The 27,337-nt window shown below is 43.2% G+C and overlaps 1 protein-coding gene across 5 annotated transcripts in view; it reads right to left on the bottom strand.

The window, feature by feature from the left end:
• adgrb3 (adhesion G protein-coupled receptor B3) overlaps positions 1 to 21,427 on the bottom strand; it is a 713,405-nt gene extending 691,978 nt beyond the window's left edge. For 4 of the 5 annotated variants that reach the window (XM_033021883.1, XM_033021886.1, XM_033021887.1 and 1 more), the window contains exons 1-2: positions 21,003 to 21,427; positions 17,385 to 18,515 (exon numbers count right to left, since the gene is read on the bottom strand). In XM_033021883.1, coding sequence (XP_032877774.1) covers positions 17,385 to 18,174 — 790 coding nt within the window. In that variant the 5' untranslated portion in view covers positions 18,175 to 18,515; positions 21,003 to 21,427. The remainder of the gene's footprint in view (positions 1 to 17,384; positions 18,516 to 21,002) is intronic. The other variant, XM_033021884.1, reaches the window with a different exon arrangement.
• Positions 21,428 to 27,337: the final 5,910 nt, after the last annotated feature.

Genomic DNA, 27,337 nt, shown 5'->3' with positions numbered 1-27,337 from the left:
TGTAAAGGGGAAATAGGCAATTAATGGCATGGCCCTTAACAACATTGTTATCCAGAGGCATCTTGAGGTCCATGTCCATAATTGCCTGAACTGGCAACACAAGTAGATAGAGCTTTAAAGAAAGCATATAATACGTCTGCTTTCATAGGTCAGGGCTTTGAGTATAAAAGTCAGGAAGTCATGCAGCTTTATAGGACTTTGATTTGGCCTTATTTGGAGTATTGTGTATGGTTCTGGTTGCTACCTTACAGGAAGGATGTGGAAACTTTGGATAGGGTGCAGAGAAGGTTTATCAGAAGGAAACCTGGATTAGGGGGTATTAGCTACAGGGAGAGGTTGGATAGACCTGGATTGTTTTCTCTGGAATGCTGGAGGTTGCGGGAAGACCTGATAGAATTATATATAATTATGAGTGGCATAGATAAGGTAGATAGTCAGAACCTTTTTTTCCTGGGATGGAAAGATCAAATACTAGAGGGCATAGGTTTAAGGGGCAACATTTAAAGGAGCTGTGTAGAGCAACCTTTTTACATGGAGGGCGATGAGTGCCTGGAACGCCCTGCTTGGGTCAGTGATTGAGGTAGATACAATAGTGGCATTTTAGTGACTTTTGGATAGGTATATGGATGTGCAAGAAATGGAGGGATATGAGTTATATGCAGATAGATCAGAGTTAGTCTTGACATCATGTTCGGCACAGACATTGTAACCAAAGGGCGTGTTCTTGTGCTGTACTGTTCTGTGTTCTTTGGTTTAACTCTGTACGGAGTTTGTACATTCTCCCCGTGATCATTCGTGGCTTTCCTCTGGATGCTCCGGTTTCCTCACACACTCCAAATACTTACAGGTTTGTAGGTTAATTGGCTTGATAGAATTATAAATTGTGTGTAGGATGGTGTTAGGGGATCGCTGGTTGGTGCAGACTTAGTGGGCCAAATGGCCTGTTTCCACGCTGTATCTCGAAAATAATCTATCTGAACACATGTCACAACCATTCTGGTGTCTCCTGATTGGGTCTGTGGCCCGTGATCAATTTTGGTTTAAAATATTCTATTGAAATGCTTGGTGGGATTTTGCATTTGTTAAATGTGTTTTATTGTTGATGTGGAAAGACTTGGACTGGAAAGGCAGAGCTTTTCATAAAACCAAATTGCTGGAGGAACTCAGTGGGTCAGTGGATGGAACCCTTCCATGGACTTAAGACTGTTCTGTACAATTTTAATTAATGTAAACAGGGAACAAGAGCCATTGCCAAGTCAGGTACAATAGTATTATTTCATTCAAAGCATTGACTGAATTGTGAGTACGAATTATGTGAGATAATGCATGGCAGATTAATCTTCTGTGCAATAGATTTAATCCATAATTACAGCAATTGCTATGGGTGTTCTCTTTATCAAGTAACCCATGCAAAATAAGGAGGTTAACATCCTACTAATACCTACAAATTTGTAAAGCATACATATCAAAATATTAAAAATATGACACAGGAATTGGAAGCTGAGCCCCCTTTGAGTGGCGATATTTTCACTCTTGCTCATTGTCTTAGAGTGAGTTCTGGGATTCACTGTGCATGGAAGTTTTAATGCTGATTTTTGGTTAAAATGTTAAAACAAGGTAGCACTCAAGAGATGTAAAACAAAACCACATGCAATGGAATGATTTGCAGTTATCTGACCAATATTTATCCATCAATCATTAACTGGTGCTTTGTTTAATTGCAGTTTGTGCCACATTTGCATGAAGACATTGGCAAATATGTTTGCACATTAAGCACAGAAGTTACAACACAGATTTCAGCAAGTTCAGCTGACCATTGTCCTTCTGTGCCATGACACTGAATTATGTCTGGAACAAGAGCTTACACTGAAAAATGATCCATATTTCTATTCATTCCAAGTTCATTAAGTTATATCTTTTTTTTAAAATGCAAGATATTTTGGTCATCCTGCATTTATTTATTTCAAATATTTTTATAATTTTAAAATTATGCTTCTTTTATTATTAATGGTCGTTGCGCTTGTGAACTCTTAAAGGACAATAAAGAAAATAACCAGAACAGCATATATGGTGGCGGAGCAAATAATCATCACTGTCTCCAACCAAACATGAGGTGGTGCAGGGAAACATTACTGAGCTTCACAAGAACTAAAATGGTGATGATGATACATTACTTCAATCTACACATTGGTTCAGTGTTGCTCTGTAATTGTTTTTACTCTAAGCTATCAAAGAGGCAGAATATGCTGGAGGCATACTGCTTGCAAATGGTCCCTTCAGTCTACCGAGTCCATGCCAGCCATGGAGCACCAATTTACATAGGTATGTTGCAAAGCCTACCTGAAGCGTCGCTGAAAATCTGTCGCTGCGGGTGTGCGCGATTTTGGCGCCGTTTAGAGGGGGGCGGGTTTAAAACGCGATTTTCTCTAGGCTGTTCAAATCGAAGATGTTCAGCCTAGTTAATTATTGATGAAAAATCGCTGGAAGATCCTGTCGCAAAAGCTATTATTAGTTTTAAAGGCCTCGTATAATAGATATAGTAGTTTAAAAATCAATCTCTAAACCCACGACCACCGGCAGCTGTCAGGGTCGCATAGAGCAAATAATAGAAGGTAGGCTGCTTATTTTTACATTAAAAAGGGCTTCTTAAGATCCCTTTATACAAAGTTTAATGTTGCGAGTAGCTCATTTTGGGCCCATTATATCCCGCAGTAATTTTCTGGGCATTTGAGGGACAAATCTAGCGCAATGTGAACGTTCTAAACCAGCGCGTTCACAGGATCCCACTAGAAAGCTGATTTAAAATTGACTTTAATTTACAGCAATTAAACACTAAATTTCTTTCCATTTGGCCTATAAATTAATGTAAATGAGATTTAAAAATCATGTTTTATTGTGAATTATTTATGAATATTATTTGGACACTTAGGCTATTTAAAAATGTTAATCATTTATTAAGAAATGGATAGATGTTTAGATCTAGTAATTGAAGTTTGAAATTAGCTACACTTGGGTAACTAACTAATTATATGCTTTAATTTCAGGTCATCCAAGTAAGATTATTTTATATTTGTTTCAGAATGCTTCAATCTATGATAACTGAAAATTTCATTCAGTTCTCTTAATTTTTAAGAAGGTTATGGGCTTTTGAATGTCCACGATCACAGATTTTTTGTTATGTCCATAGAAAATCAATAGGGAACAAGATGCTCATTTCCGAGTATGAAAATGGCCATAACTTTTTAAATACTTGAGATATGAAAGTGAATTAGGTGTCAAATTAGACTTCTTTTTATGCTTTATCTGATGGGATAAATTACAGACTTGATTTTTTAAATCTCAAAATTTTGTAACATTGCTAATTTACATGAATCCTATTTTACTTTCTCCATATTCTCTTCAAGTCCCAACAGATTCCACCATTCACCAATACATGAGAACCAGTTTACAAGTGGCACCAGAGCACCTGAAGTAATGCCATGTGGCCACGGGATGAATGTTCAGACTCTGTGAAGATAGTACTGGTCTGGATTGATCTGGGTCACTAGAACTGTGATGCAGGAGTTTCACCAGCGATGTGATTGGTTCATATTTGTGAATGTAATTTCTGGGTACTGTTTAAGGATGCTTATCTACTTTCTGGCCATTTGACCCAATCCATTTACACCACATAACCAAAGAACATGGATAGCTAAATATAGCTTTTGGTATATTTTTCTCTTTTGGCCGTATACCCTTTTTCAACATCTCCGCATGAGGATGTCTTAGAGGCAGCACATGGAGAGTGAAATAATGCTAAATCTTTATGTCTTTATAATAAAAAATAGAGTAAAGGGAAAGGCTGGCACAATTAGGGAACCCTGGCTGATGAGGGAAATTGAAGCTCTGGTCAGGAAAACAAAGTAGGAAATGTCAGGTGTAGGCTGCTTGAATGAAGCAAATCCCATGAGAAGTATAAGGGAATTAGGAGGGCAAAAATACAGCATGAGATATCCTTGGGAGGTAAATGAGAATCCGCCAAGATGGGGGCTGGGTCAAGTTATTTTTCCGATATATTAAAGATTTATAATGTAGCTAGAATGATTAATAAGTTTCAAAATGACATCACAATTGGTTGTGGGGTGTATTGTGAAGAAAGTTGTCTAAGGCTACTTCAAGATCTAGATCAACTTCGAAAATAGGTCAAAGATAAAATTTAACTCGGACAAGTGTGAAGTGATGCATTTGTTACGTTAAACTAGGCCAGGATGTATACGGTGAGTGACAAGGCCCTCGGGAGTGTTATAGGACAGAAAATCCTGGGGGTACAAGTACATAGTTCTCTGAAAATGGCAACACGGGTAGACAAGTTGATGAAGAAAGCATTTGGCAAGTCTGAGCATTGAGTGTAAGAATTTGGACATCAGATTGCAGTTGTAGTGGCTGTTACAATTACAATGTGTTAAAGAAATTTGGACAGGTAAATACATAGGAATGGTTGAGAGGGATATGGGGCAAATGTAGGCAAATGGGACAAGCTCAGGAAGACACTTTGGCTGGTGTGGATTATTTGGGTCAAAGGGCCTGTTTCCTTGCTTTATACCACTATGAAGAAACGGATCATGGTGATTGTGGACTCAGAATAATTTGTTGAGGATGAGTTCAGAAGTTAAACTGTGGTATATTTTTGATTCTTCAGCTCCTTGTAAATACATTAATTCCACCACATTGAGCAAATAATGAAACATGGTAGAAAAGTTTTAATACATTGGATAGGGAAGCCCTGTTTCCACTGGGAGGAGTATCAGTAACTGGAGGTTATAGATTTAAATTAATTGGTTTAGTCCTCTGGTGAGGTAGAATTAATTTATATTATCCATCTGGAAGGCACTGCATGGCAGGGTAGTGGGGGAAAAACTATATGACTTCAGGGAATGTGCAAGTTAGTGGAACTAGTTGGCTAGGTCTTCCATAAAACTCGCACAAGTAGGAATGGCTCTTCTGCATTATATAATCCTACTTCTTTATAACATATTGCAACTTGGAGTTGTCTAATGTATGTGCGGCTTGCTGAAAGTGTTGGGAAATGTCTTCTGTTTGGCTGGATGCATGAGGGGGAAGTGGCGGAGCCTAATGTTCAGACTTGGCCCAGAATCTCTCTGCATTTTGTCAGCCAATGCTACTCCTGCAGATACACTCACTGAGATATTCAACTGTTAGTAAGTAACAGGAGAAAGCATTTGCCAAAAAACAAACAGAGAAAGGAAGACAGGGCAGCACAGTGGCACAGCGGTAGAGTTGCTGCCTTACAGCGCCAGAGACCCGGGTTCGATCCTGACTATGGGTGCTGCCTGTATGGAGTTTCTATGTTCCCCCTATGACCGTATGGGATTACCCATGTTCTCCGGTTTCCTCCCACACTTCAAAGACGTACAGGTTTGTATGATAATTGGTTTCTCTTCATTGTAAATTGTCCCTAGTGTGTGTAGGATAGTGCCAGTGTACGGTGTTATCGCCAGTCGGCACAGGCTCAGTGGGCCAAAGGGACTGCTTCGATGCGCTATCTTAAATCTAAAGTCAAGTTGAAATTGCTAAATAACATTCTAGATATACAACTCAAAAATTGCATCATATGGTTAGTTGGATGTTAAAGGCTTGGAGGCCATGAGCCAACCTCTTCACTGATCAATTAAGTTGTGCCAGGCGTGCTTTCCACCAACCTACTGTTGGTCAAGGGTATCTCAGTTGCTGTCTTTCTTGTTGAAACCATTTGATGCCATTGTAAATCATAGTTTTACTCCCCTTGGTCTCCACAATTCCCTGGAGCTTTCAAACCTTTCAAATGAAACCATAGCAGGATTAAGCTATTGCAAAGACAGTCATAGTAATGAGAACTCTTTTTCTTGATCCTGTTTTATGTGCCTTCAGAGAATATAGTCTCTTCTACAATGGTCTATTCTACATTTTCCTTGATCTACGTCTCTTTTGATCTCTTACACTTCCTTAACTCTGTAACTCCCTCTCCCCTGAAGCTCAGTCTGAAGAAAGGTCTCGAACCAGAACGTCACCCATGATCCGGAGATGCTGCCTATCTCGTTGAGTTATTCCACCATTTTGTGTCTATCTTCGGTGTAAACCAGCTCCTTCCTATACATAGAACAGTACACTGCAAGATCAGGGCCATCGGCCCATAATGTCTATAGCGATCATGATGCGAACTTAAACTAATCTAAAAGCCATCTGTCTCCACGCCCCCCATAGGCAGAGCATTCCAGAAACCCAGCACTCTCTAGTCCTTGCCATTTCCACCCTGGGAAAAAGATTCTGACTCTCTACCCTTCGATGCCACTCAGAATTGTTTGTAGTTCTAGATAGGAAATATATGCAAGAAATCTTGATTTGTTTTATGTCCCATTAATTCACCAATAGTCAGCAACCAGTCAGCTATAGTTCAGTGGGAATGTCAGAAGGCCGTGTGTGTGTTTATAATTCACAGTCCATAAAGGTAATAGTTAGTGAGGGAATGCCAAGGTTAATATAGTTTAGTTTAGAGATACAGCGTGGAAACGGTTCCTTTGGCCTACCGAGTCCATGCCAAGCAGTGTTTGACCTCATTTGGACTACGCAGTTGCAGCATGGGACCCATACACAAATAAAAACATTTCATCCATCGAACGTGTCCAAAGACAGGCAGCTCGATTTGTTACTAACACCTATGAGAGAGAAGCGAGTGTCACCAAATGTCTGAATTCTCTGGGGTGGAACCCTCTCCAAGACAGACGTGAAGCTCACCGTTTGACCTGTTTTTACAAAATGTTAAATGGTCAGCTCGACACATACTACAAGACCTACACCAAACCCAAACCAATTAGGAGCAGACGAGGGCATTCGATCCAATTTGTGATCCCAGCTACAAAGACAGATGTGTACAGCAATTTGTTCTTCCCCCGCACAATTAAAGCATGGAATAATCTCCACCCTACTATAGTTACCCAACCAGATGCAACTAAATTTAAAGTAGCTCTTTCTTCCCAATAACCCTTCGCCGCATATACAAGAAACAATTTAAGTCTAACCAATCACGTCCTATATTTAGAAGGTCAAGTCACATGGCACATTTTGTATGCTGGTTGCACTTCCAATTGAAATGAATGAATACATTGGCTCTTAGTAATAGAATATCAGCTAGTAACCAGCATGATGACCACATCATGCTTCAAGACAACAAAATGTCCAAAATGCTATGAGATTAATTGAAACTTTGGATGCCAGCATAAATGTAAGTTATTTATTTGTTTTACTTGTCAAGAATACCTTGGCTGCCTTGAAGGCTATATTGCCCCGCAAGATTTGGTGGGTAGCAACTAGAAGGAGAAACTATGGCTACTTACTCCCTTTCAGCCTCGGGAGCCAAGGCGGCTCAAGAAATGGCTGAAGTTGGCAGAGAATAAAACACCACTAGATGTGCTATCATTAATTGAGTTACATTGATTTATGTTACCTTTGTGGACTGAGCAATGCTTTTAAGCAGTAACCTCATTAACATCATCAGCTCTTTTTGTTCAACAAGAAATATTCAAAACGCTATCCACAAAGAGGTAGTAAAATATGATAAATTTTAGAAGAGGCCATAATGTTTTGTAACTTAGATTTCTCAAGGGGGTTCTGATTGCAACACATTCTTTAAGGGAAGCTTTTTGTTGGAAAACATAGCTACTTACAAAAGGAATTGACCTTGTCCAAAATCAATAATATTCACATTTATATAACTGCTAAATGATAAATCGTTATGACTGTGCAACCACTTTGTATTGAAATCATGTTTTCCACATAAAACATTCACTGTATCAGAAGCAGTATATCAAGAAGCTAGCAGACAGAAAATTAATGATATCAGGTTTAATGAATAAATAAGTATTCCAGGCAGTGGAATCTTTGGAACGGTCAAAATAATTGAAAAGGAGGGGTGTCACAGATTGGAAAAAAGACAAAAATGCAGCTGTAGAAAGTAGGGATATCAGTAAAAATGAACTAACAGTGTTCTCATTGAAGAATGCAAGTCTCTGCTTTGATAAACTACAGTTCTCCTGTTTGTACTAGTATAAATGGGAGATAATAAATATGGAAATCAGGCCAGCGTGTGATAAAAATAATATAATTATAATCAAAGGTTATAATTTTCACTTTGGCTAAGATAAATAATGGGGCCTTGGCAGCGGAGGCAATGAATTTCTAGAATGTTTTTAGGACAATTTCCAGAACAAATAAACAAACAAATGAACAAACCATACTTGATTTAGTAATGAGTATGGAGCCAGAATTAATTAACAATCTGGTGGTTAGGGATGGTATGTTGTTTGAGAGAAACCATGTCTGAAGTCTGAAACCATGATTTTTAATTTACATTAAGACAAGCATCAAAAGGAATGAGAAATTGATTGACCACAGTGGGCTGTCAAATGCATAGACAGAGGTTGATATGTTTTCCAAGAGCTCTTTGGCATGAAACAAAATAATTATTTGCTCCTGAGAGGCAATGCCCTCACAGCCATTGTTAAGATGGCATCACGCTAAAAGAAACCTGATACATAAAAGAAAAGAAATCCCACTGGATTGCATAGCGATGAGGAGCAAAAAAAAAACCGAAAGCATTAAAGTAATTCACACTGCAAAATAAGAATGTGAAAAATTCTGCAGGTGATCTCTAAATTACACCAGAAATTTATAAATACATTCTAAGATAAAGAGTGGAACCTCAAGGCGATTGAACACTAATGCAGATGGACCAATAATTGAAAGGTCCACACATTTTCATGGAAGTGGTGCAGAACAATACACAAGGCACACGAAAGAACCAAAACGTCAACAGGAAAAACCAAGTGAATTCACAATATTTAACCATGATTAGGGAGAAAATAATCCTCCAAGTTCATCTACAAATTTGCAGGACACCGTTGTATTGTGCTAGATTTTGGAACAATGTTGGGACAGAGCAGAAGAAGATGAGCCCAGTAATATAATGTCAGCAAAGGTGAAAGAGCAAGTTATTGACTTCAGGACGCCAGATCGTATACATGCATCAGTCAGCAGCATTGGTGCCAAATTGTAGAAGGTTGAGAGCTTCGGGTTTCTAGGCATAAATACCATCAATAATTTGTCCTGGAAACAACCACATTGAAGCTACTGCCGAGAATGCATGCCGATGTCTCTACTTCCTCAGAAGACTAAGGAAGTTCAGCATATCTGCAATAACTCTTACCTTCATCTGCAGATGTACCCTTGAAGGCATCCTATCAAGATGCATCATAACTTGGATTGGCATCTGCTCTGCCCAAGGCTGCATCAAATTGCAGAGCTGTGGATGGTCCAGTCCAACACTCAGATCAGACCCCCCCCCCCACCAAAAACCATCTGCACCTTGCTGTGTTGGGAAGCAGCCAACATCAAGCACCAGTTTCTACCCTCTCTCAGGCAGGTGGTACAAAAGCCTGAAAGCATGACACAATGTTTTTCACTGCATCTCGGTACACATGTTAATAATAAACCAATACCAATGCCTATCATGTTTAGTGTTGCAAAATCTTGAGGACCAGACAGTTTCAACCCTGTATGAATAAAAAATAGATCCATTGCAGGTGCCAGACGAATACATATAATGGGACAAAATGGGTATAATGTACATGTTGTTCAACCGATTTAGGATCAGTTATTAGAAATTTAATCAAATTTATCAGAGACAAAGCAAATAAATACTCCAATATGTATCAGTTGACCCAAAAGAAGCAGCACAGATCTGATAGGAAGGTCATGGCTGGATTTTAAATGATTATCACAGGAAGACTGTCGCTCTAGATAGCGCTTACATCTATATCATCACATCATATTACTTATTAAAAGTCTATTCTTGTACGTGTGTATATGTGTATAGGTGTGTGCATATGTGTGTGTTTATGTGGTTGTCTTTACATCTTCGCAAAAACACTACGCAGTAACGATTACATTTTTACATATTCTGATTGACATTTTTCCCCTCTAGGCAGAGAACACCTTCACTGAACTGTTTATGCTTTATTTCTCGACTTATTCTCGACTCATTACTGATTAAAAGTTTTAAAAAATCAAAAGACTTTGAATTTAAAATGACCAGCTTCAACTCATGACGTCACAATGGCTCGGCTAGCAGTGATTAGTTTCACTGAAGATTTAATCCTATATTTTACGTTATTCGCGATTAAAGCTTTAAAAATTCAACTTTCACAAGATGTTTACATATTCTGATTGACATTTTTCCCCTCTAGGCTAAGATTACCTTCACTGAGCATTTTATGCTTTATTTCTCGACTTATTACTGATTAAAGGTTTTAAAAATCAAAAGACTTTGAATTTAAAACAACCAGCTTCAACTGATGATGTCACAGTGGCTCGGCTAGCAGTGTTCAGCTTCACTTACGTTCGGGAATGGTATGAGTTGGAGGACCATGCCTCCCGTGGGGGCTACGGGTAGGGAATGGGTGTGTGGGGGGGGGGGGGGGGGGGGGCAGACCGAACTGGTCTGCATTTGGTCTAGTATATTACTAAAACCCTCATCTGGTTTGTTTGGATGTCTGTGATGAGTGAGTGAGTGAGATCCTGAAATTATGCCAAAAAGGTACACGACAGTGCTACAATTTTTGCACCACCTTACTCACAATTATCACGTGGTGTGTTTTCAATAAGTTTCGTTCAGATTGATGTTATATTTTACAAGTTATCACATTTTTGAGATTACAAAATTACAAAAGTTTGATAAAGAATGACTTGAACACTGCAGTGGCAGTTGCAGTGACAGTTGCAGTGGCAGTTACAGCTATGATGTCACAATGGGAGGAGGAGGGAATGCTGGGGATAAGGGGAAATGAGCCGCCCTGTGCAGTTGAGGGCTATGGGTGAATGGTGGAATATTGGGTTGGGCAATCGAGATGCGTTGGGGGGCCAGACCTCCCGTGTGACAGGGACCCAATGTCTCCCATTTGGTCTAGTAAATACTAAAAATGCATTTGATTCGCATAAGAGATTGTTAAAAAAATCTGTAAGCCTAATAATTGAAGGTATTTTTCTGTCATAAATTAGTACTTGATTCAGAAATCAGAGAGAAAAGTGATAAAATTACTTTCTTTATGACAGTATATAAAAAGTGTCATTCTCAGACATCTGTGCTGGGCATAACATATTTGAATAGTTATATATATATCCGTTTTCAGACAACATTAAGTACAGAGGATGAGTAAGTTTGATAGGTGCAACAAGAAGCTACAAAGCGATACAGATTGAGTGGGAAAAACATTCTGCCAGGTGGTGTTTAACAAGGAGTGTGAGGTCATCTTCCTTGGCGCCAAGAAAGACAAACTGGTTATTTTCATTATGGTGGAAGACTAGCAGCTGTGGAGATATTTAAATATCCAACTGCACAAAAGACCAAAATCTAAGCAGAAATGATCATCAGAGTGCTTATTGTACATGGGTATTTGTTTTTGCTGAAATGGTTTAAATTGCAAGGATTGATGCTGTTGGACATGCTCATAGTCAGAACTCATTTTGGCACCAAATGTTAGGGATGCTTTTTTTGGCCAAAACATGTATGAATTCATAGTGTTAGATACTTAATTGAATGAACTTTTCAAGACTGAGTGAGATATTGCAATGGGCAAGTATTTGGAACACATGAAAGGATTGTTTATGTATAGATCCACCACAAGAACAGGTTTGAATATCCTACAAAAACTAAACAAAATGCAGATGCTGGAGATCTGAAATAAAAAGAGAAAATACTGGGAATTGTCAGTCAGGCAGTAACTCTGGAAAGAGAAACAGTTCACGTTTCAGGGTCTGTGACCCTAGTTTATTTATTTCCACAGATGCTGCCTGACCTGCCGAGATTTTTCAGCATTCTTTGCTTGAATTTCCTACCCTGTTTCTGAGATATAAAGAAGTCCAGTATGTTCGAATCCACGTAAATCTCTTCTAAAATTTATATCTCCTCAAAATGCAATGTAAACCTCTCTCTTGATAAGCCAGGGAGACATCAGCTGCTTTTTGACCATTTCAGGCACTTAAAAGAGGATGATTCTAGCTATTAGAATCCGATTAACTCTGATTCATGGTTTTGTTTTTTTAGTGGCTAATGCCTACAACATAATTTTTTGCCTTAACTGTACTTTGGGAGATACGCCCATAATGAGTCGTTTGACTTTAAAAATGAGATGGTGCTCATGTGGGTTTGAGCAAGGTCTATCATAAACACATGTTAGATTATTATCTGAATGGTGTCAGATTAGGAAAAGGGGAGGTGTGCTTGTACATCAATCACTGAAAGAAAGCATGCAAGTACAGCAAGCAGTGACGACAGCTAATGGCATGTTGGCCTTCATTGTGAGAGAATTTGTGTTTAGGAGCAAGGAGGTCCTACTGTAGTTGTACAGGGCCCTGATGAGACAACACCTACAGTATTGTGTGCAATTTTTGTCTCCTTTTTTGAGGAAGGACATTATTGCTATTGAGGGAATGCAGCGTAGGTTCACCAGGTTAATTCCCGGGAGGGCAGGACTGACATATGATGAAACAATGGATTGCAGGGCATGTATTCACTGGAATTTAGAAGGATGAGAGGATATCTTATAGAAACATATACAATTCTTAAAGGATTAGACAGGCTAGATGCAGGAAATATTTTCCCGATGTTGGGGAAGTCCAGAACCAGGGATCTTAGTTTAGGAATAAGGGGTAGGCTATTTAGGACTGAGATGAGGAAAAACTTCTTCACCCAGATAGTTGTGAATCTGTGGAATTCTCTGCCACAGAAGGCAATGGAGGCCAACTCACTGGATGTTTTCAAGAGAGGGTCAAATTTAGCTCTTAGGGCTAAAGGAATTAAGGAATATCGGGAAAAAGCAGAAACAGGGTACTGATTTTAGATGATCAGCCATGATCATATTGAATGGCAGTGCTGGCTGGTCTACTCCTGCGCCTATTTTTCTTTGTTTCTATGTTAGCTGGAGGGAAATATTAACCCGACTATTATGCCTTGTTTCAGTGTGCATTCAAAATTAGATTGTACTTTATTGAACAAATGACATTACTGGCTAGGGAGAGGAACAAAAACAATAAGTTGGGACACATTTCTGATCAACCGCTCACAATCTTAAACTCATCTGCTGTACCAAGCCTGGAGTAAATGAGATTAAATAATAGGGCTGAAATGGATTATACACTGCATTAGATATGATTCATTTCTGCTCATCATTTGTAATGCAAGATTAGTATATGAATCTGATGTATGTGAAACGAATGAGCCAAAAGTTTTTTTTAGCGCAGTTAGCAAATTATTTGGGACGTCTTTCCCCTTGGTTTAATTGCATCCACCTTCAAATATACTCCAGTCTCGGGGTAACGTGTTCAAATTCCATCTATATATCAAAATCGTTGTGCCAACGAGCAGCTGTGTTAGTGTCACCACTAGAGCATTGGTTAACAGGAACGGCCATCTCACACACGTAGACTAAGCACACTGTGCAAGATCATTTCAATACAGATTTCGGGTGTTGCAGCAAGGATTATTAACACGTTAACTATTTACAGTTTGAGGGGAAAGCGTTGAACACATGCAGTCACACCACACACAGATGGAGGTCCTTGGAAGAGCTGTCTGTGTTTATGTACACGCACGACCTTGGGAGTGAAGCTCGCTGCTAGAACACACAGTTTCAAATCGCTGGGCACAATATAAAAGGTGTTCATTGCCTAAATCCAGGGGCGACAGTATACCGATATTAAACGTATTCAATTCCTCCCTTGCCGACATTATAACATACATCTCTGCTCTGAACTGCTACACCGAAGCATTAAGGAAAATAGCCATCCGAACATCCAGATCATTTGGCTGGTTTTTTTTTAATCATATATAATCACAATTGCGAAGATTGTAAATTGGTGCCAATACAGTTTATCTGTAAATGTCAAGATTGTAACAGCAGCATAAAAAGCCAACAGCGGGGTCTGTTGATATTGTTTTTTCTCTGAGCGCATTGATTTCGTTTCATCTATCGCTGCACTTTAGCTGTTAGTTGCATGGGATTTCACGTTTGGAATGTGGTCCTGATTCTGCCTGGGGTCAAGGATGTGTTTTTTTAAATTGTTGCTCTAAACGAGGTGCGCTGTGTGAGGATGTTTTCGGTGCCGTGTCGGCACACAGTGCAGCGGTCCCCGGCGGGAGCGGCGGCCGGCCGGCCGGCCGGGAGGGCTGGGCGGGCGGGTGTGAAGCGGAGCTGTGGCCGGTGCCGCCTGGGTCCGCGGGTAGGAGGCCGCTTCTGTGCGCTTGCTGCAGAGGGCGCACATGTCACACGAATGGTGCGTGGGGGGACGGAAGCAGCGAAACGCCGCTGGCCGCCAGGCTTGGCTACGCTGGACACGGGTAAGACTTCTGCCAGCCAGACCACTGTAACACCTGCACAGTTAATGCCACTCTTGTGCTCCCCCCCCCCCCCCCCCCCAAAGGCCCTGGATATCGAGACCGCAACTCTCTGTCCCGCTTCCTTATGGAAATTACTTTGAAACCCTTTATTATTATTTGATGGAATAACAAATGACTCTGTTTCCCCACCATTGCAATACGAATTGAATTGAATAAATGTTATTAGCCAAGTATGTATACATACAAGGAATTTGCCTTGGTGCTTTGCTACAACAAGTAAGCAACAACACGATATACGGTAAACAATTAAGAATAAAACATTATAATTTAAACACGACGTTCCCTCCCACTACCCTTCGGGATTAATGGGAAGGCCCCTCCGTCCAATGCACCAAATCCAGGGCCGTGCAACGCCGCGGAAATCAGTGGTGGTGACCGCTTTAAAACGTTGTATCTCAGTGTCAGTCACTCGGCCGCCGCGTCCCTCGTTTAACTGCGGCGACGCGCGGTTTCGCGGGATCAGAATCTCAAGCCACTGAAGGTGACCATTCGGGCCATTGTCCCTTTGAACACCCAATTCCCTGCTCCTTGCCCGGTGACTTATTTGCCCTGCCCCAGGGTAGATATGTGGAGGGTCTCCACCTGCAACGGAGACTGGGTAGCTCTCTCGTTAATTCCCTGCCTAGACTCAGTGGGATGCCCCGCTTGTGGCGTTGCGAACAAATCAAGCGAGCAAACACAAAACATCTCTGCGAAAGAGCATCAAGAAACTGAAGATGCTGGAAACTGAAGAGAGAAAAAAAACAAACAAAGTGCTGGAGGAACTCAGCAGGTCAGGCGGCGTCTGTGGAGGGAATGGACTGACGGCATTTCGAGTCGGGACCCTTCTTCAGACTGAGGAAGACTGATCGGTCTGAAGAAGGGACCTGATCCGAAACGCCGTGTGTCCATTCCCTCCACATATGCTGCCTGGATTGCCCAGTTCCTCCTCCTGCGATTACTTTTATGCGAAAGAGCCTTCTCGGTTTCGGCCAGGTGATTGGGAGGGACAGAAGGTTTCGTAATCCGGCGGTGAACTGCTAAGTTTCACAAGACTGGGTTGCCAGGACGCGAACACCAACAATCAGTACTGCAACTGCTGCTCACTATAGCAAGGTATTAACAGGAATACGGTAACGGTAACACTGAGTATCCTCCACCATGGAAACAGGTCCTTCGGCCCAACTCATCCATGCCGACCAAGGTGCCCCATCTAAACTTCTCCAAATGTAATTTAAATGCTGTTATTGCACCTGCCTCAACTACTTACTCTGACAGCTTATTCCATATACCCACCCAATGTGGAAAAAAAAGTAACCCCTCGAGTTCCTATCGTTGTAAATCTATGCCCCCCCCCCCCCCCCCCCCCCCATATCATGATTCCCATTCGCTGCGAAAAAAGACGGCGCGTTTAACCTACCTATTCCCCTCGCGATGTCATACACCTCTACAACCTCTCCATATAACTCAGGTCCTTGAGTTCTGACAACATCTTTCTATGCACCACAACATCCATTGCAATTAACTTCTAGAAATACAAGGGATCGTGCAGCTTTCATATTTATTTTTTGTACGCGCAAACAGGGCAACTGGGGTACATCATTTTAACTTCACCCCCCCCCCCCCCCCCCCCCCCCCCCCACCACTGATTTTTGGGTGAAATTGATCATCCTCTGGGGAAAGGCAGCTGCATAAACTGGCACTCAGCAAGCCCAGAGCGGTGACTCTAACGCCGTTCCATGGGTTCCGACTATTGCATAAAGCGTACAACAGGTTGATCCCCAGCGATTACAGTCGTGCCTACGCAACTCATTGTTCTTTCACAGCTCACAGTTCCGTAGTTTGCAGGTGGTTATATGATGTTGGTAAAATAAGGATTCTCTCTCCTCCCCCAGAGTGGGTTATTCCGAACTGACAGCCTTTTTCTTGCGTTGAGAAATTCCCAGAAGGAACGTGCAATGTGGAAGATATTTGTTTTATTAGGTTAATTAATGTTGCTGTGTGCTTCACCTAGACCTCAGTGATGTTACAACATCTTCACCGGGCTATCAAACCAGCCTCTCTGCTAGTCTGGATGCAGCGAGTTAACAACCGTGTTCCTAGATTAACACTGATTTTGGATATTCCAGGAAATGAACCACCCCCCCTCCCCCATTGGTATGAGTTACACTGGAAGCTCATTCGAGCGAGGAAGGAGGCAGCGTTGAGACAGATTATTATTCATATAACTTCCATAGGCATCGGTTAATCTATTGCACAGACAACAGCGTTCTATATCTCGGCAATTCCCTCCATAAAGACAACATGCAACAGCATTTGTGACTTAAAGTGATACGAGAGGACACTACATTTCTTGTTCGCACTCATTAATAGGCATATTCACAGATTGAATCATTTCCACCCCACTGGTTGTATGCATCATCTCTCTAGTCCCTGTGCTCCTCCTACATGTCACGTTTAATATGAGCACCATGGTTTTATTTTCTTCACGTGTTTCCTTTCACACATACTCAGAAACCCACAGGGATCTGCCGGGATTCTGGCTTTGTTCTACTATGTAAAATAAATGAACTCGCACATTCCATGAGAAAAAAAAATGAATGTGAAAAGGCCCAGGGAATAAAACACACCCTCTTCATCAAAAAAAAAGTATAAATAAGTTTAAGGAAGCAAACTTGCCCTTTTCATGTTAAAAATCTAAAAAACCCATATTTAACTTTTCTCAGCTTTATCGCTTGGGAAAGATTCGAAATCTGTTCAACGTAACAAGTCTTATTCTTCAACGTATCCACAACCCAAATAATTATGTACAACATTTACAACAATTAGAGTACAAATTATTTGGCTGCGTTTAATAAACTCCAGTGTTTTGAGGGCAAACAAAAGTTTCAATGCCATGGGATAAAATGAGGGCGCCTACCTTTTCTGGGCGCTCGCTTTCCATCGGTCAGGTTACATGTGTGAGAGGCGTGGGGGCGGGCGGAGAGGCATCCCTCTGTATCCGCATTGAGTGGTAATACCATGTCGAGCCCGTCCACCCCCGTCATCACATCCTGCTGACAATTGCACTTGGCGTCCATCACTCCGCATGAGCCCACCTCCGGCTCCTTCTTGTCGTCTCCTTCTCTCCCTCCTCCACCGTCTCCTTGCCCTCTCTCCTGGCCCTCGGCTCTCAGGCAACTCTGCAACCAGCCGCAGAGTACCTGGCAGCCGAACTGGCTTGGGCTCACCTTGTTCAAGACCAGAAACTCGAACGCTGGCCGTTCGCTCTGCCCCTTGCCCCGGGCTTGTCCCGCCGTCACCTCGGGCTGAACCATGCGGCGCAACTGGACGAAGTTCTTGTCAAACTCTAAAAACACAAGCATACTCCTCGCCTGGCACAGGTGAACGACGGACTTGGCGTTCCTCAGTAGGTCCCGGATCTTCTCAGGGGAGTAGTGGTCGAACTGATAAGCCCATAGGGAGAAGCTGGAGCAGCCGTGGTCCCGCTTAGAAAATTTCACGTAGATGGTGTATTTGGTCGGATCTGGGTTTTCCAAAGTCCAGGTGCAGTTGGTGGAGTTTTGAGGAAACAATTCGTTGAGCGAATATGATCCGTAAATGACTCCTTTCACGAAGGCGGAGCACAGGTCCTCGGCAACGTTAAATCCAACCATAACCAGGAGATGGGTTGCAAACACATAAGTCATCAGGTCACCAAAGGCCCTCATCCTATGTCATTTGGCCTGGGGAAGGGAAGAAGATTAGAATGCAAGTAACAGCTCAGGAAGGCCAGCGCTGGCTCGTCGCTGACGAGCGGTGATCAACGACCCCGCGTGATCAATTCCCCATTAAAAGTTGGGCTCCCATTCACACGATGACTTGGATTCTACACTGAGGGTTGTATTTGTTTGATGGCTGGGAAAACACCGCCGCCACGCGGATGTTATCCCAGTGCGTGTATGTTAAGCGAGGGGAGCTGAAGTCAGTAATTACACACACCACGAGAAGGAACCAGTCCCCTTCTGATACCTAGAGTTTAACAACGCCGCTCCGTCATCAAATCTGTCGTCTACCAAATTAATAAAAGTGGGACAAGTTAGAACGTTAAACACACATCGCTATAAAATAATGCGCAGCATAATATAATCATCCATCGCCGATCAATAAACCACATTTAATGAAGTGTTTCTTTCCCACTTAACCATCGTGCAGGCTAGATTTAAGACGCGCCGCTGAGTAGGCGATTAACATTCATTTTAAGGATGGCGATCACCGGATACAATCTACACGCATTCGTTGCATCCGCACACAGACCCTCGCTCCGAGTCCTCCAGACACGGAGATCGAAACGACAGTTCCACTGAATGTGAAAACTTTAAATTCTGCAACTTAAAGGGAATTGCGTTGGGCAGTTCGGCAGGTGCAGTCCCCTCTCTGTAGTGGGACTTTTCCGGTTATCTATACTGCCCGAATTTCTAAAACGTTGTACAAAAAATATCAGCAGGAGGCAACGGCGCTCCGTTTTTCTTAGAAATAAACACATGCCAGATCCAAACAGATTGGCAACGCGGAGGCTGGGATCTTCCAATTGCAGGGTTGCGCTGTTTGAAGTAGATTCTGCTCTTGTTTTCTGCATTTTATAATTATTTTAATAGTCCTTTCTCAAGTACCAGTAATTTGACTTTTCAATAGGTTGTGCAAATCTACTGCACATTCGTGATTTTCCCGTGTCCAGTATGTAAAGTATTCCCAGCACATCCATAATATTATAAAGATATGGTAATACTGTGTCGGCTATTCCCGAGTTAAGTGTGCTGGGTTGTCGCATCCCAAGCGGTGATCAAACCTATCTCTCAGAGCTTGTCTAAACCAGGTTAGATAACTAAAAGTTAGAGGGATTAGTCGGCGCTATAAATGCGTCTAAATCAGTGTTCTAAATGTCATGCTTAGCACGAAAAGATGGAGTCAAGTTTCACGCGGTTTACGTTTGCCACTGTCCATATTGATGTGTGTATAATCCTTCCTTCAAAGTTAACCCCGCGTCATCTCGCTGTGCAAGGTGTTTTGCAGTGCGTCAGAATGAACTTTCTATTCTTTTAGTGATCATTCTTTACATTCCTATTCACGTCATCTGGTGGGACCATAATGTGTAAACAATGCGCATCCTCTGGAAATATTAGCTAAATTAGGAGGCCCTGCGCATTCTACCCGAACTGGCGATTGAACAGAGTTCTTGTTCCCTGGTTGAATTGGTCAATGCAACAAAAATAAACTCGTTTGGTTCGGCTTGGAGTGTGGGAATCGCAATGTATTTCACCGACTCCGAGAGATTCACCAAGGTGGTCATAGCCATGATGTTCCTAGCTATTCGCCTAGGATAGAGCTCCTGCATTGATTCTTAGTAAACCTGTTAACATCGACTGCATCCCAAAGCTGTGAACGCAGCCTTAACTTAAGCAAGTGGATGGGGCTAGGTGCAAGGACCGTGCTGGAGTTTGAAAGCTTACAGTTAGGAATTCAATTATAACACTGCTCGGGATTTTACAAGCCGCAAATATTGCCGCAAATCCCCTCGATCCGGCTTGTCTGTTCTTGTTAGCTTTAGCTCTGCGTTATTGGCAGACAAAAGTTCTAAAGCATCTGATTAAAATAGGACTTTGTAATTAAAAAAATAAATAATAAAAATAGGGGCTTGCATTAAGAAAGCGAAAGTAACGCGTCCCCGGCTCCTTGCGATCGGAGACCCTGTTAAACCCTGGTTCGTTGTGTGGAGCCCAAATTCTAAGTAGAAGTGATGTAGGCGCGCACCCTCCCCCTGAGTCACCGCCGGTCGACCAGAGGTTGTCACAGCAGTTTCGCAACCTCATCTCCACTCTGCATTATTTAGCCGAGCCCAGCGGGCCCCACACGGACCAACGTCCCCGATTCTCTTTGCATGTTTCCAGAAGTCTCGCTACCCCATTAAAATCAGTTATTTTTTTATCTACACATATATATATAAAAGTTTGCCCTGTAATGCATTGGGTTAACGTGCCCGCAGTGTCAAGTGGCGGCCAACTTAAGGCTGAGGAGAGTTTCCTGTCTTCGGATATTTATTTGAAGCAGGTTTTTTTTTAAAGCCCAGTTGTCCAGCGACAGCGGTCCCCACAAGTTTATATATTTAATAGCAGCGACGGTGTCTATCCGTGTTATACATAGTCGGCGCCAGAGCCCCGCTGTCTGCACAAGTTATTCTGGATGCTGAGACTCTCGTACTGGCTCACTTCCATCTCAACTTCCCCCACAAATACGTTTCTCATCTAACATTTCCCACGCGCGATCCGGCTCAAGACAACTTAATCGTTTAAAACTGCCAAGATCCTTGGTCTCCGGGCGTGTACTTAAAATGAAAATACGCGAAAGGGACAGTTTTCGGGGGATTAGCACGGTTGGTTTGCGAGGTTATGAGAACGGTGGCTATCACCCACTGAAGCAGATCTCGGGTATATATATATATATATATTGTTTTTACACGCATACAATCCGTGGTAAGCGAGAATGAACGGCTGCCTCTTACCTTCCAATCCGAAAACTGTGCCTACTTCTTCACAATGCTAGCACATATGCCCAGTGTGGAGAGGGGAAATTTCCATTCCTCGAATTTAATGCTTTCCATTTTACCCCTAAAAAAAACAATCAACAATTGGAACCGGTCCTTCTGAAATCCACGAAACTCCAGCATGCATTTGTACTGGGAGATTTTTTTCCTCTCCCTCTTGCTCTCCCGTAAGTAGAACCGTCAAAACCCTGTCCGATGGAGTAGGAGGTCTGGGGGTTTTGTTTTTTTTTGGAGAAACGGATTATGTTGAAGGATAATAAAAGGTTACGAAATCATATATATATTTTTTTAGAAAGAGGAAAAGAGAGAAAGCGGCTGAGATCCTCGCTCGCTGCGGAAATAGATTCAGATCACTGGCGGACTCTCCCGAGATGACATGGAGGAAAAAATCCTTGGCTGGTGAAGAGAAGGGGGGGGGGGGGGGGGGGGCGCTGTGGAGGAGTGGCGGGTGGAAATATGTTAAGAGTGGTGGAGGCTGGTACAGTACAGAGAGAGAGAGAGAGAGAGAGGAGAGCTGACTTCGGCATGCGGCTGCGTTCGCGCGTCACACTCGGTCGGATCAGAAGCCGTATTAAGGCGTGCGGAGCGCGTCTCCCGTGGCATCTACAGCCCGCAGACTGTGGCAGGACCTGGCCGAGCAGGTGCCCCGGGGGAAGGGCAGGGTGTGGGGGAGTCAGGAGGGGGTGGCAGAAATCAAATAGCCACCCCCCCCCCCCCCTGCTTCCCTCGCCTTATATTGTATTTATTGAGCCCAAGTCCAAACCGGTTGGGTTTGTGTTAGCGCGGCACCGCCGGTTGGCGCAGTGACAGCTCTCTCCTGCCCGCTTTCTCTGCAGCCTGGCCAGGTTGTGGTTGGCAGGAGGTGTTTACCCATAACTTTCAGGGAGCCGGGGGCCAGCCTGAGGGTGGACACGATTCAGAAGCTGAAGGGTTGCATCTGAAAGCGAGAGCGGGGTCTTCACACTTGCTGGGGTTAAGGAGCGAGAGAGACAGAGACAGAGACAGGGAGAGACAGAGAGAGGTAGAGCGGGGGGGGAAGTGGAGCCGTTTCTTCGGTGGTTTGATCAAAGCGGATTGGCCGCGAACTCGGCGAGGCTGAATGAAGTTTAACCGTGCATCGGCGGCACGGCAGTTGCCGAGGTTCACCCGTGATGAGAGATTGGTGGGTCGGGAGTCACTGGAGAAAGGTTTATGATACAGTTTGTTGGGGGGGGAGAGGTGCTGCAAATGCTCATTCCACTGAGATCGGCAACCCGGCTCCAGCATACAGAGAAATAGCAGATGGGGTTCTCGCCCACATGAGCCGCGGGCAGTCTTTGGCATCAAAGCCACTCAGCGAGCGACCAGTCACTATAACGGGGGGCGCATTAACGACACACGGGTTAGCTATGAGACGCACGCTGTGCCCTCCAAATGCGGATGGCACGCTGGTTATTTTCAGGAGCACGGTGACACAGATATTTTACCGCAGGAGAACACAGAAACATTTATGGGCCAGCCAAGCCGTGTTAGTGCCGAGGTGCGTGTGTGCGGGGGGTGGGGGGACGCGTGTAGCGCGGAGTCTCAGACCCCTGGTACCCGTGCACTGCTGCCGAGCAAAGCCGGTGAACAACTGGCCGGCCGAATGTAAATAAACACAACGGGTGGCAGGCAGGTGCCTGGCAACTCGGTCGGTGCAGGCGACACAGATCGGCTCTCGGAGGATTGGGTTAGAGAGAGCGATCTGACGGAGTAGTTTGGAGTTGGGGGGAGGAGAGGGCTGACTGCTGTGGTCTGCTCTCTCTCAGCGTGGGCACGGCGGGAAGTACTTTGCTGCTCTGACTGAGTCACCAGAGCTACGCGTCCTGATCCCCAGGCAAAGATTAAGCGGCGGCAACCCTCGGATTCGGGTCCCCAGACATCACAGGGCGCTGGCCTTGGCTGTAATCCCGGGCAGGTCAACTGTAAAATCTCTGCCGCCCTGATCCCCCCTCCCTCTGATCCGATCCAAGTTCAGACAGAGCCGGCGCACACAGCATCTCCCGCTTCTCCCCGCCCTCTCCCTCCCCACCTTGTCTGTCGCTCCTGCTTTCATGCTGGTCATCGTGTGGCATCAAGCCTGTACTCGGTTTCATCTGAATTCTTAAATTATTCAAAAGAAGACACGCTTCGAGAAAGCATCTCCTAATAGACCAGTGCTGGAAAGGCATACACATATGTGTGTGTGTGTGTGTGTGTGTGTGTGTGTGTGGAGCTGTTGCTACTTGGGGGCGCGCTTTAAAGGCGACTCAAGTTGGGGGTTTTTTTCGGTCAAATGTCGTCCCGCTGCCACTATTGGGCGAGACGGGAACGCAGGCTGTCTGGCTCTGCCCAGCGCCACTCGCCCCTGACCCTCAGTCACACCCCCCTGAGGTTAACCGGCATCTCCTCGCCGTAGATCTGATAATACTTTCCCTCAGTTCCTTTCGCGTGTATTTCCCCTCACATCTCCACTTCACGGGCCTTCCCTGTTGCAGGTAACGGCCTATGTGTTTCTCGTGGACAAGGACATTTATTTATTACAGGTAGACAAAACTGCTGGAGAAACTCAGCGGGTGCAGCAGCATCTGTGGAGCGAAGGAAACAGGCAACGTTTCGGGCCGAAACCCTTCTTCAGACTATTTATTGCAATGGGCGGCGCCTGCATGTGTAATATATGCAAACATAATTTCACTGGTGCAGTTGCATAGGTGACAAATAAAGCACAATTTAATCATCGAGATTGCTATTTTCATAGAAACATAGAAAATAGGTGCAGGAGGAGGCCATTCGGCCCTTCGAGCCAGCACCGCCATTCATTGTGATCATGGCTGATCTTCTCCAATCAATAACCCGTGCCTGCCTTCTCCCCATATCCCTTAATTCCACTAGCCCCTAGGGCTCTATCTAACCTTCTATCCGGATGGTTAGTTCAGTTTATTGTTGTGACATGTTCCGAGGTACAGTGAAAAACTTTTTTTTACATTAAGGATTGCCAGTGCTAACTATTATGAGAAAACCCCTTGGCTTTAAAACTCCCAGTTTACTCTTCCCATCCAACTTCATCACATGCAAAAGGACCCAAAGTGCTGGAGTAACTCAGCGGGGCAAGCAGCAGCTTTGGAGAACATGGATGGGTGACGTTTAGGGTGGCCCAACCCCGGATGCCTGACCCACTGACTTACTCCAGCACTTTGTGTCCATATCTATAAACCAACATTTGCAGTTCCTTGCTTCTTCATCACATGCAAAACAGAAAACTGTGGAAACATTCAGCAACTACAGAGAGTATGTAGAAAGAAAAACAAAGTCAATGTTTCAGGTTGAAGACCCACAGGCTCTTGGACTTGAAGCATTAACCCTGCTTCACATTCCACTGATGCTGCCTGACATGCTGAGTGTTTCCAGCAATTTCTGCTTTTGGTGCAGTTTGCCAACATCTGTGGTGATTTCAATTTTCATCTCAGCCAAGCTGCATGGCCTCTCTCACTTTCCATCCAACTACTCATTCACCTCCCAATGAAGGCATCTCAACAATGTGTTTCAACTCCTACCTGAGTAAAGATGTTCTTCCTCCTTTCATTAGATCGCTTCTTCATCTGACCTCAACCTTTGGATTTGCCACCTCTTGGTCCATCCAATCAAATAGTCTCAGATCCTACAGCAGTGATCCCTTAGTACCATCTATTTAATATTTCAGGAGAGTGAAATTGCTTGATTAACCAGTTAAATACTGTGTCCGACCTCTCCGTCCTGGGTCTCCTCCATGGCCAGAGCGAGCAACACCGGAAATTGGAGGAACAGCACCTCATATTCCGCTTGGGGAGTCTGTATCCTGGGGGCATGAATTCTCCCAATTTTGTTAGGCCTTGCTGTCTCCTCCCCTTCCTCAGCCCTCGGGCTGTCTCCTCTCACCCCTCAGCCTTTGGGCTCCTCCTCCTCCTTTTTCCTTTCTTCTCCCCGCCCCCCATCAGTCTGAAGAAGGGTTTCAGCCCAAAATTTGCCTGTTTCCCTCGCTCCATAGATGCTGCTGCACCCGCTGAGTTTCTCCAGCATTTTTGTGTACCTTCGATTTTCCAGCATCCGCAGTTCCTTCTTAAATACTGTTCCTTATTGAGTGCTTTTTGACTCAACCTAGAGTTTCAGACGCATTCTAATTCTTTCTCCAATACTTTAAGCCATCATCCACTGCCCTCTCCTGCCAGATTGGTATCAAGGTATATGGCCCATCTTCATTCAGTTTTGAATTTGAACAGTCTCACGCCAACATTGATATTTTGCTGTCTTTTTCAAGGTATATTATGACTTGGTTAGCATTCAACGATAAACTTTTCACTGTACCTCGGTACTTGTGACAATAAACTAAACTAAATTAAATTACCAACATACTAAAGAAGGATACTTATAGCAGACAGGTTTAGTCATTGTACTCCTAAATGATCAGAGAATGCTGGAACGAAGATCAGATGAACAGAGACAGTATGAAAAATATAAACTCCATTCCCCTTCATTCAAACCTAGCTCAAGCTGACTGAACCAATTTCGAGTTTCAGGTTGTGTTCTAACTTTGGTGGTCTCTTGTGATTGCCATGATGGGAGTGACACAAATGCTGCAGTATCAACCCAAGCAAAAGCCTACAGGTCAGGTCCCATTCTCCACCTCTCCTTAGTATCAGATCTGTCATTGTCAGAAAATATATGATCACACATTCTCCTCATTTTTAATGAAACAGGGGTTTGAATTATTCAGCGATTTTCACTGAAACAAAATACCGGATGCCCACAATTTATTTTATCAATGTTGATTTGGAATGAGGCCATTGTAGAGCATAATTTAGTTAAAAGGAAATGAGAAGAAAAGCAAGCTATCAGCTTGTACCCCTAATAACCATCATTTAACACTTTCTCCGCAGCTGACAAACCACTTCTTGTTGCAAAAACTGCAATGTTCGGTATTACAATACAGTGTTCATGTAAACTGTTATGCAGCTATTTTTAAAATCATGTTTAATTGGCAATGCATTACATCCACTTCTGTTATCTGTAAAGCAGAACGTTCTTTCCATTGAGTCCCATCTGATACATATGTCTCAGTTTGCAACGTTGGGAGCATTGCAGTCTGAAATTGGTGTAGCTGAGATCTGACAGGAGTTTATGAGTTTAGTTTATTGTTACGTGCACCGAGGTACAGTGAAAAACGTTTGGTACATGCTAACTGGTCAGCAGAAAGATAATACATGATTACAATCGAGCCATCCACTGGTTACAGATACTTGATAAAGGGAATAACGTGAATAAGGTTTAGTGCAAGATAGTCCAGTAAAGTCTGATCAAAGATAGTCGTCAGAGGGTCTCCGATGAAGTACGATGACTGAGTTACTACCACACTTGCACTAACTTTTGCATTGTACTCTGGTATAAAGGGGATTTAGAAACAAAGGGAGCAGGGTGGCATTTTGGCAAAAATCTTTGAGGCTGATAAACGAGTTGAAAAATGCTGTTCAAAACACATCTGGGTTTCTTGAGCTAAAAACAAATTCCTGAGGGAGCTCAATGGGTCGGGCAGTATTTGCAAAGGGAATGGACAGGCAACATTTCAGTTCAGGATCTTTAGATTGACTGTTCAATCTGCAAAAAGTAATCTGTCCAGTCCACTCCACAAACGATGTCTGACCCGCTGAGTTCCTCTAACACTTCATTTTTTGGTCAATATTGCATTGTCTGCAGTTTTGTCTGTCTCCATTTGGGTTTCTTGACTTTTGGAGGCACAAAAGCCTTGAATTATGCTGAGCTTTTATGTAACAACCTTTAGGTTTAAGATTCATCTGAAGTATTACATAGAAACATAGAAACACAGAAAATAGGTGCAGGAGTAGGCCATTCGGCCCTTTGAGCCTGCACCGCCATTCAATATGATCATGGCTGTTCATCCAACTCAGTATCCTGTACCTGCCTTCTCTCCATACCCCCTGATCCCTTTAGCCACAAGGGCCACATCTAACTCCCTCTTAAATATAGCCAATGAACTGGCCTCAACTCCCTTCTGTGGCAGAGAATTCCAGAGATTCACCACTCTCTGTGTGAAAAATATTACATTACATTACAACATAATGTTTATGGAGGACCATCAAGGTTTTAGAAAGGGTGCAGCAGAAATCTACGAGACTGGCACCAGGGATGAAAGACTTCATTTGGGCTAAAGGACTAACATAATCTGGGGTTATTTTCATTAAAGTAGAAAATGTTAAGGGGAGATTTAATAAAGATGTTCAAAAATAATTAAAGATTTTGATTGA

The sequence above is a fragment of the Amblyraja radiata genome, chromosome 5 (assembly GCF_010909765.2).
Source record: "Amblyraja radiata isolate CabotCenter1 chromosome 5, sAmbRad1.1.pri, whole genome shotgun sequence".
Classification (NCBI taxonomy): domain Eukaryota; kingdom Metazoa; phylum Chordata; class Chondrichthyes; order Rajiformes; family Rajidae; genus Amblyraja; species Amblyraja radiata.
The sequence above is the reverse complement of the archived record's forward strand: the minus strand, read 5'-3'. Positions and strand labels throughout refer to the sequence as shown.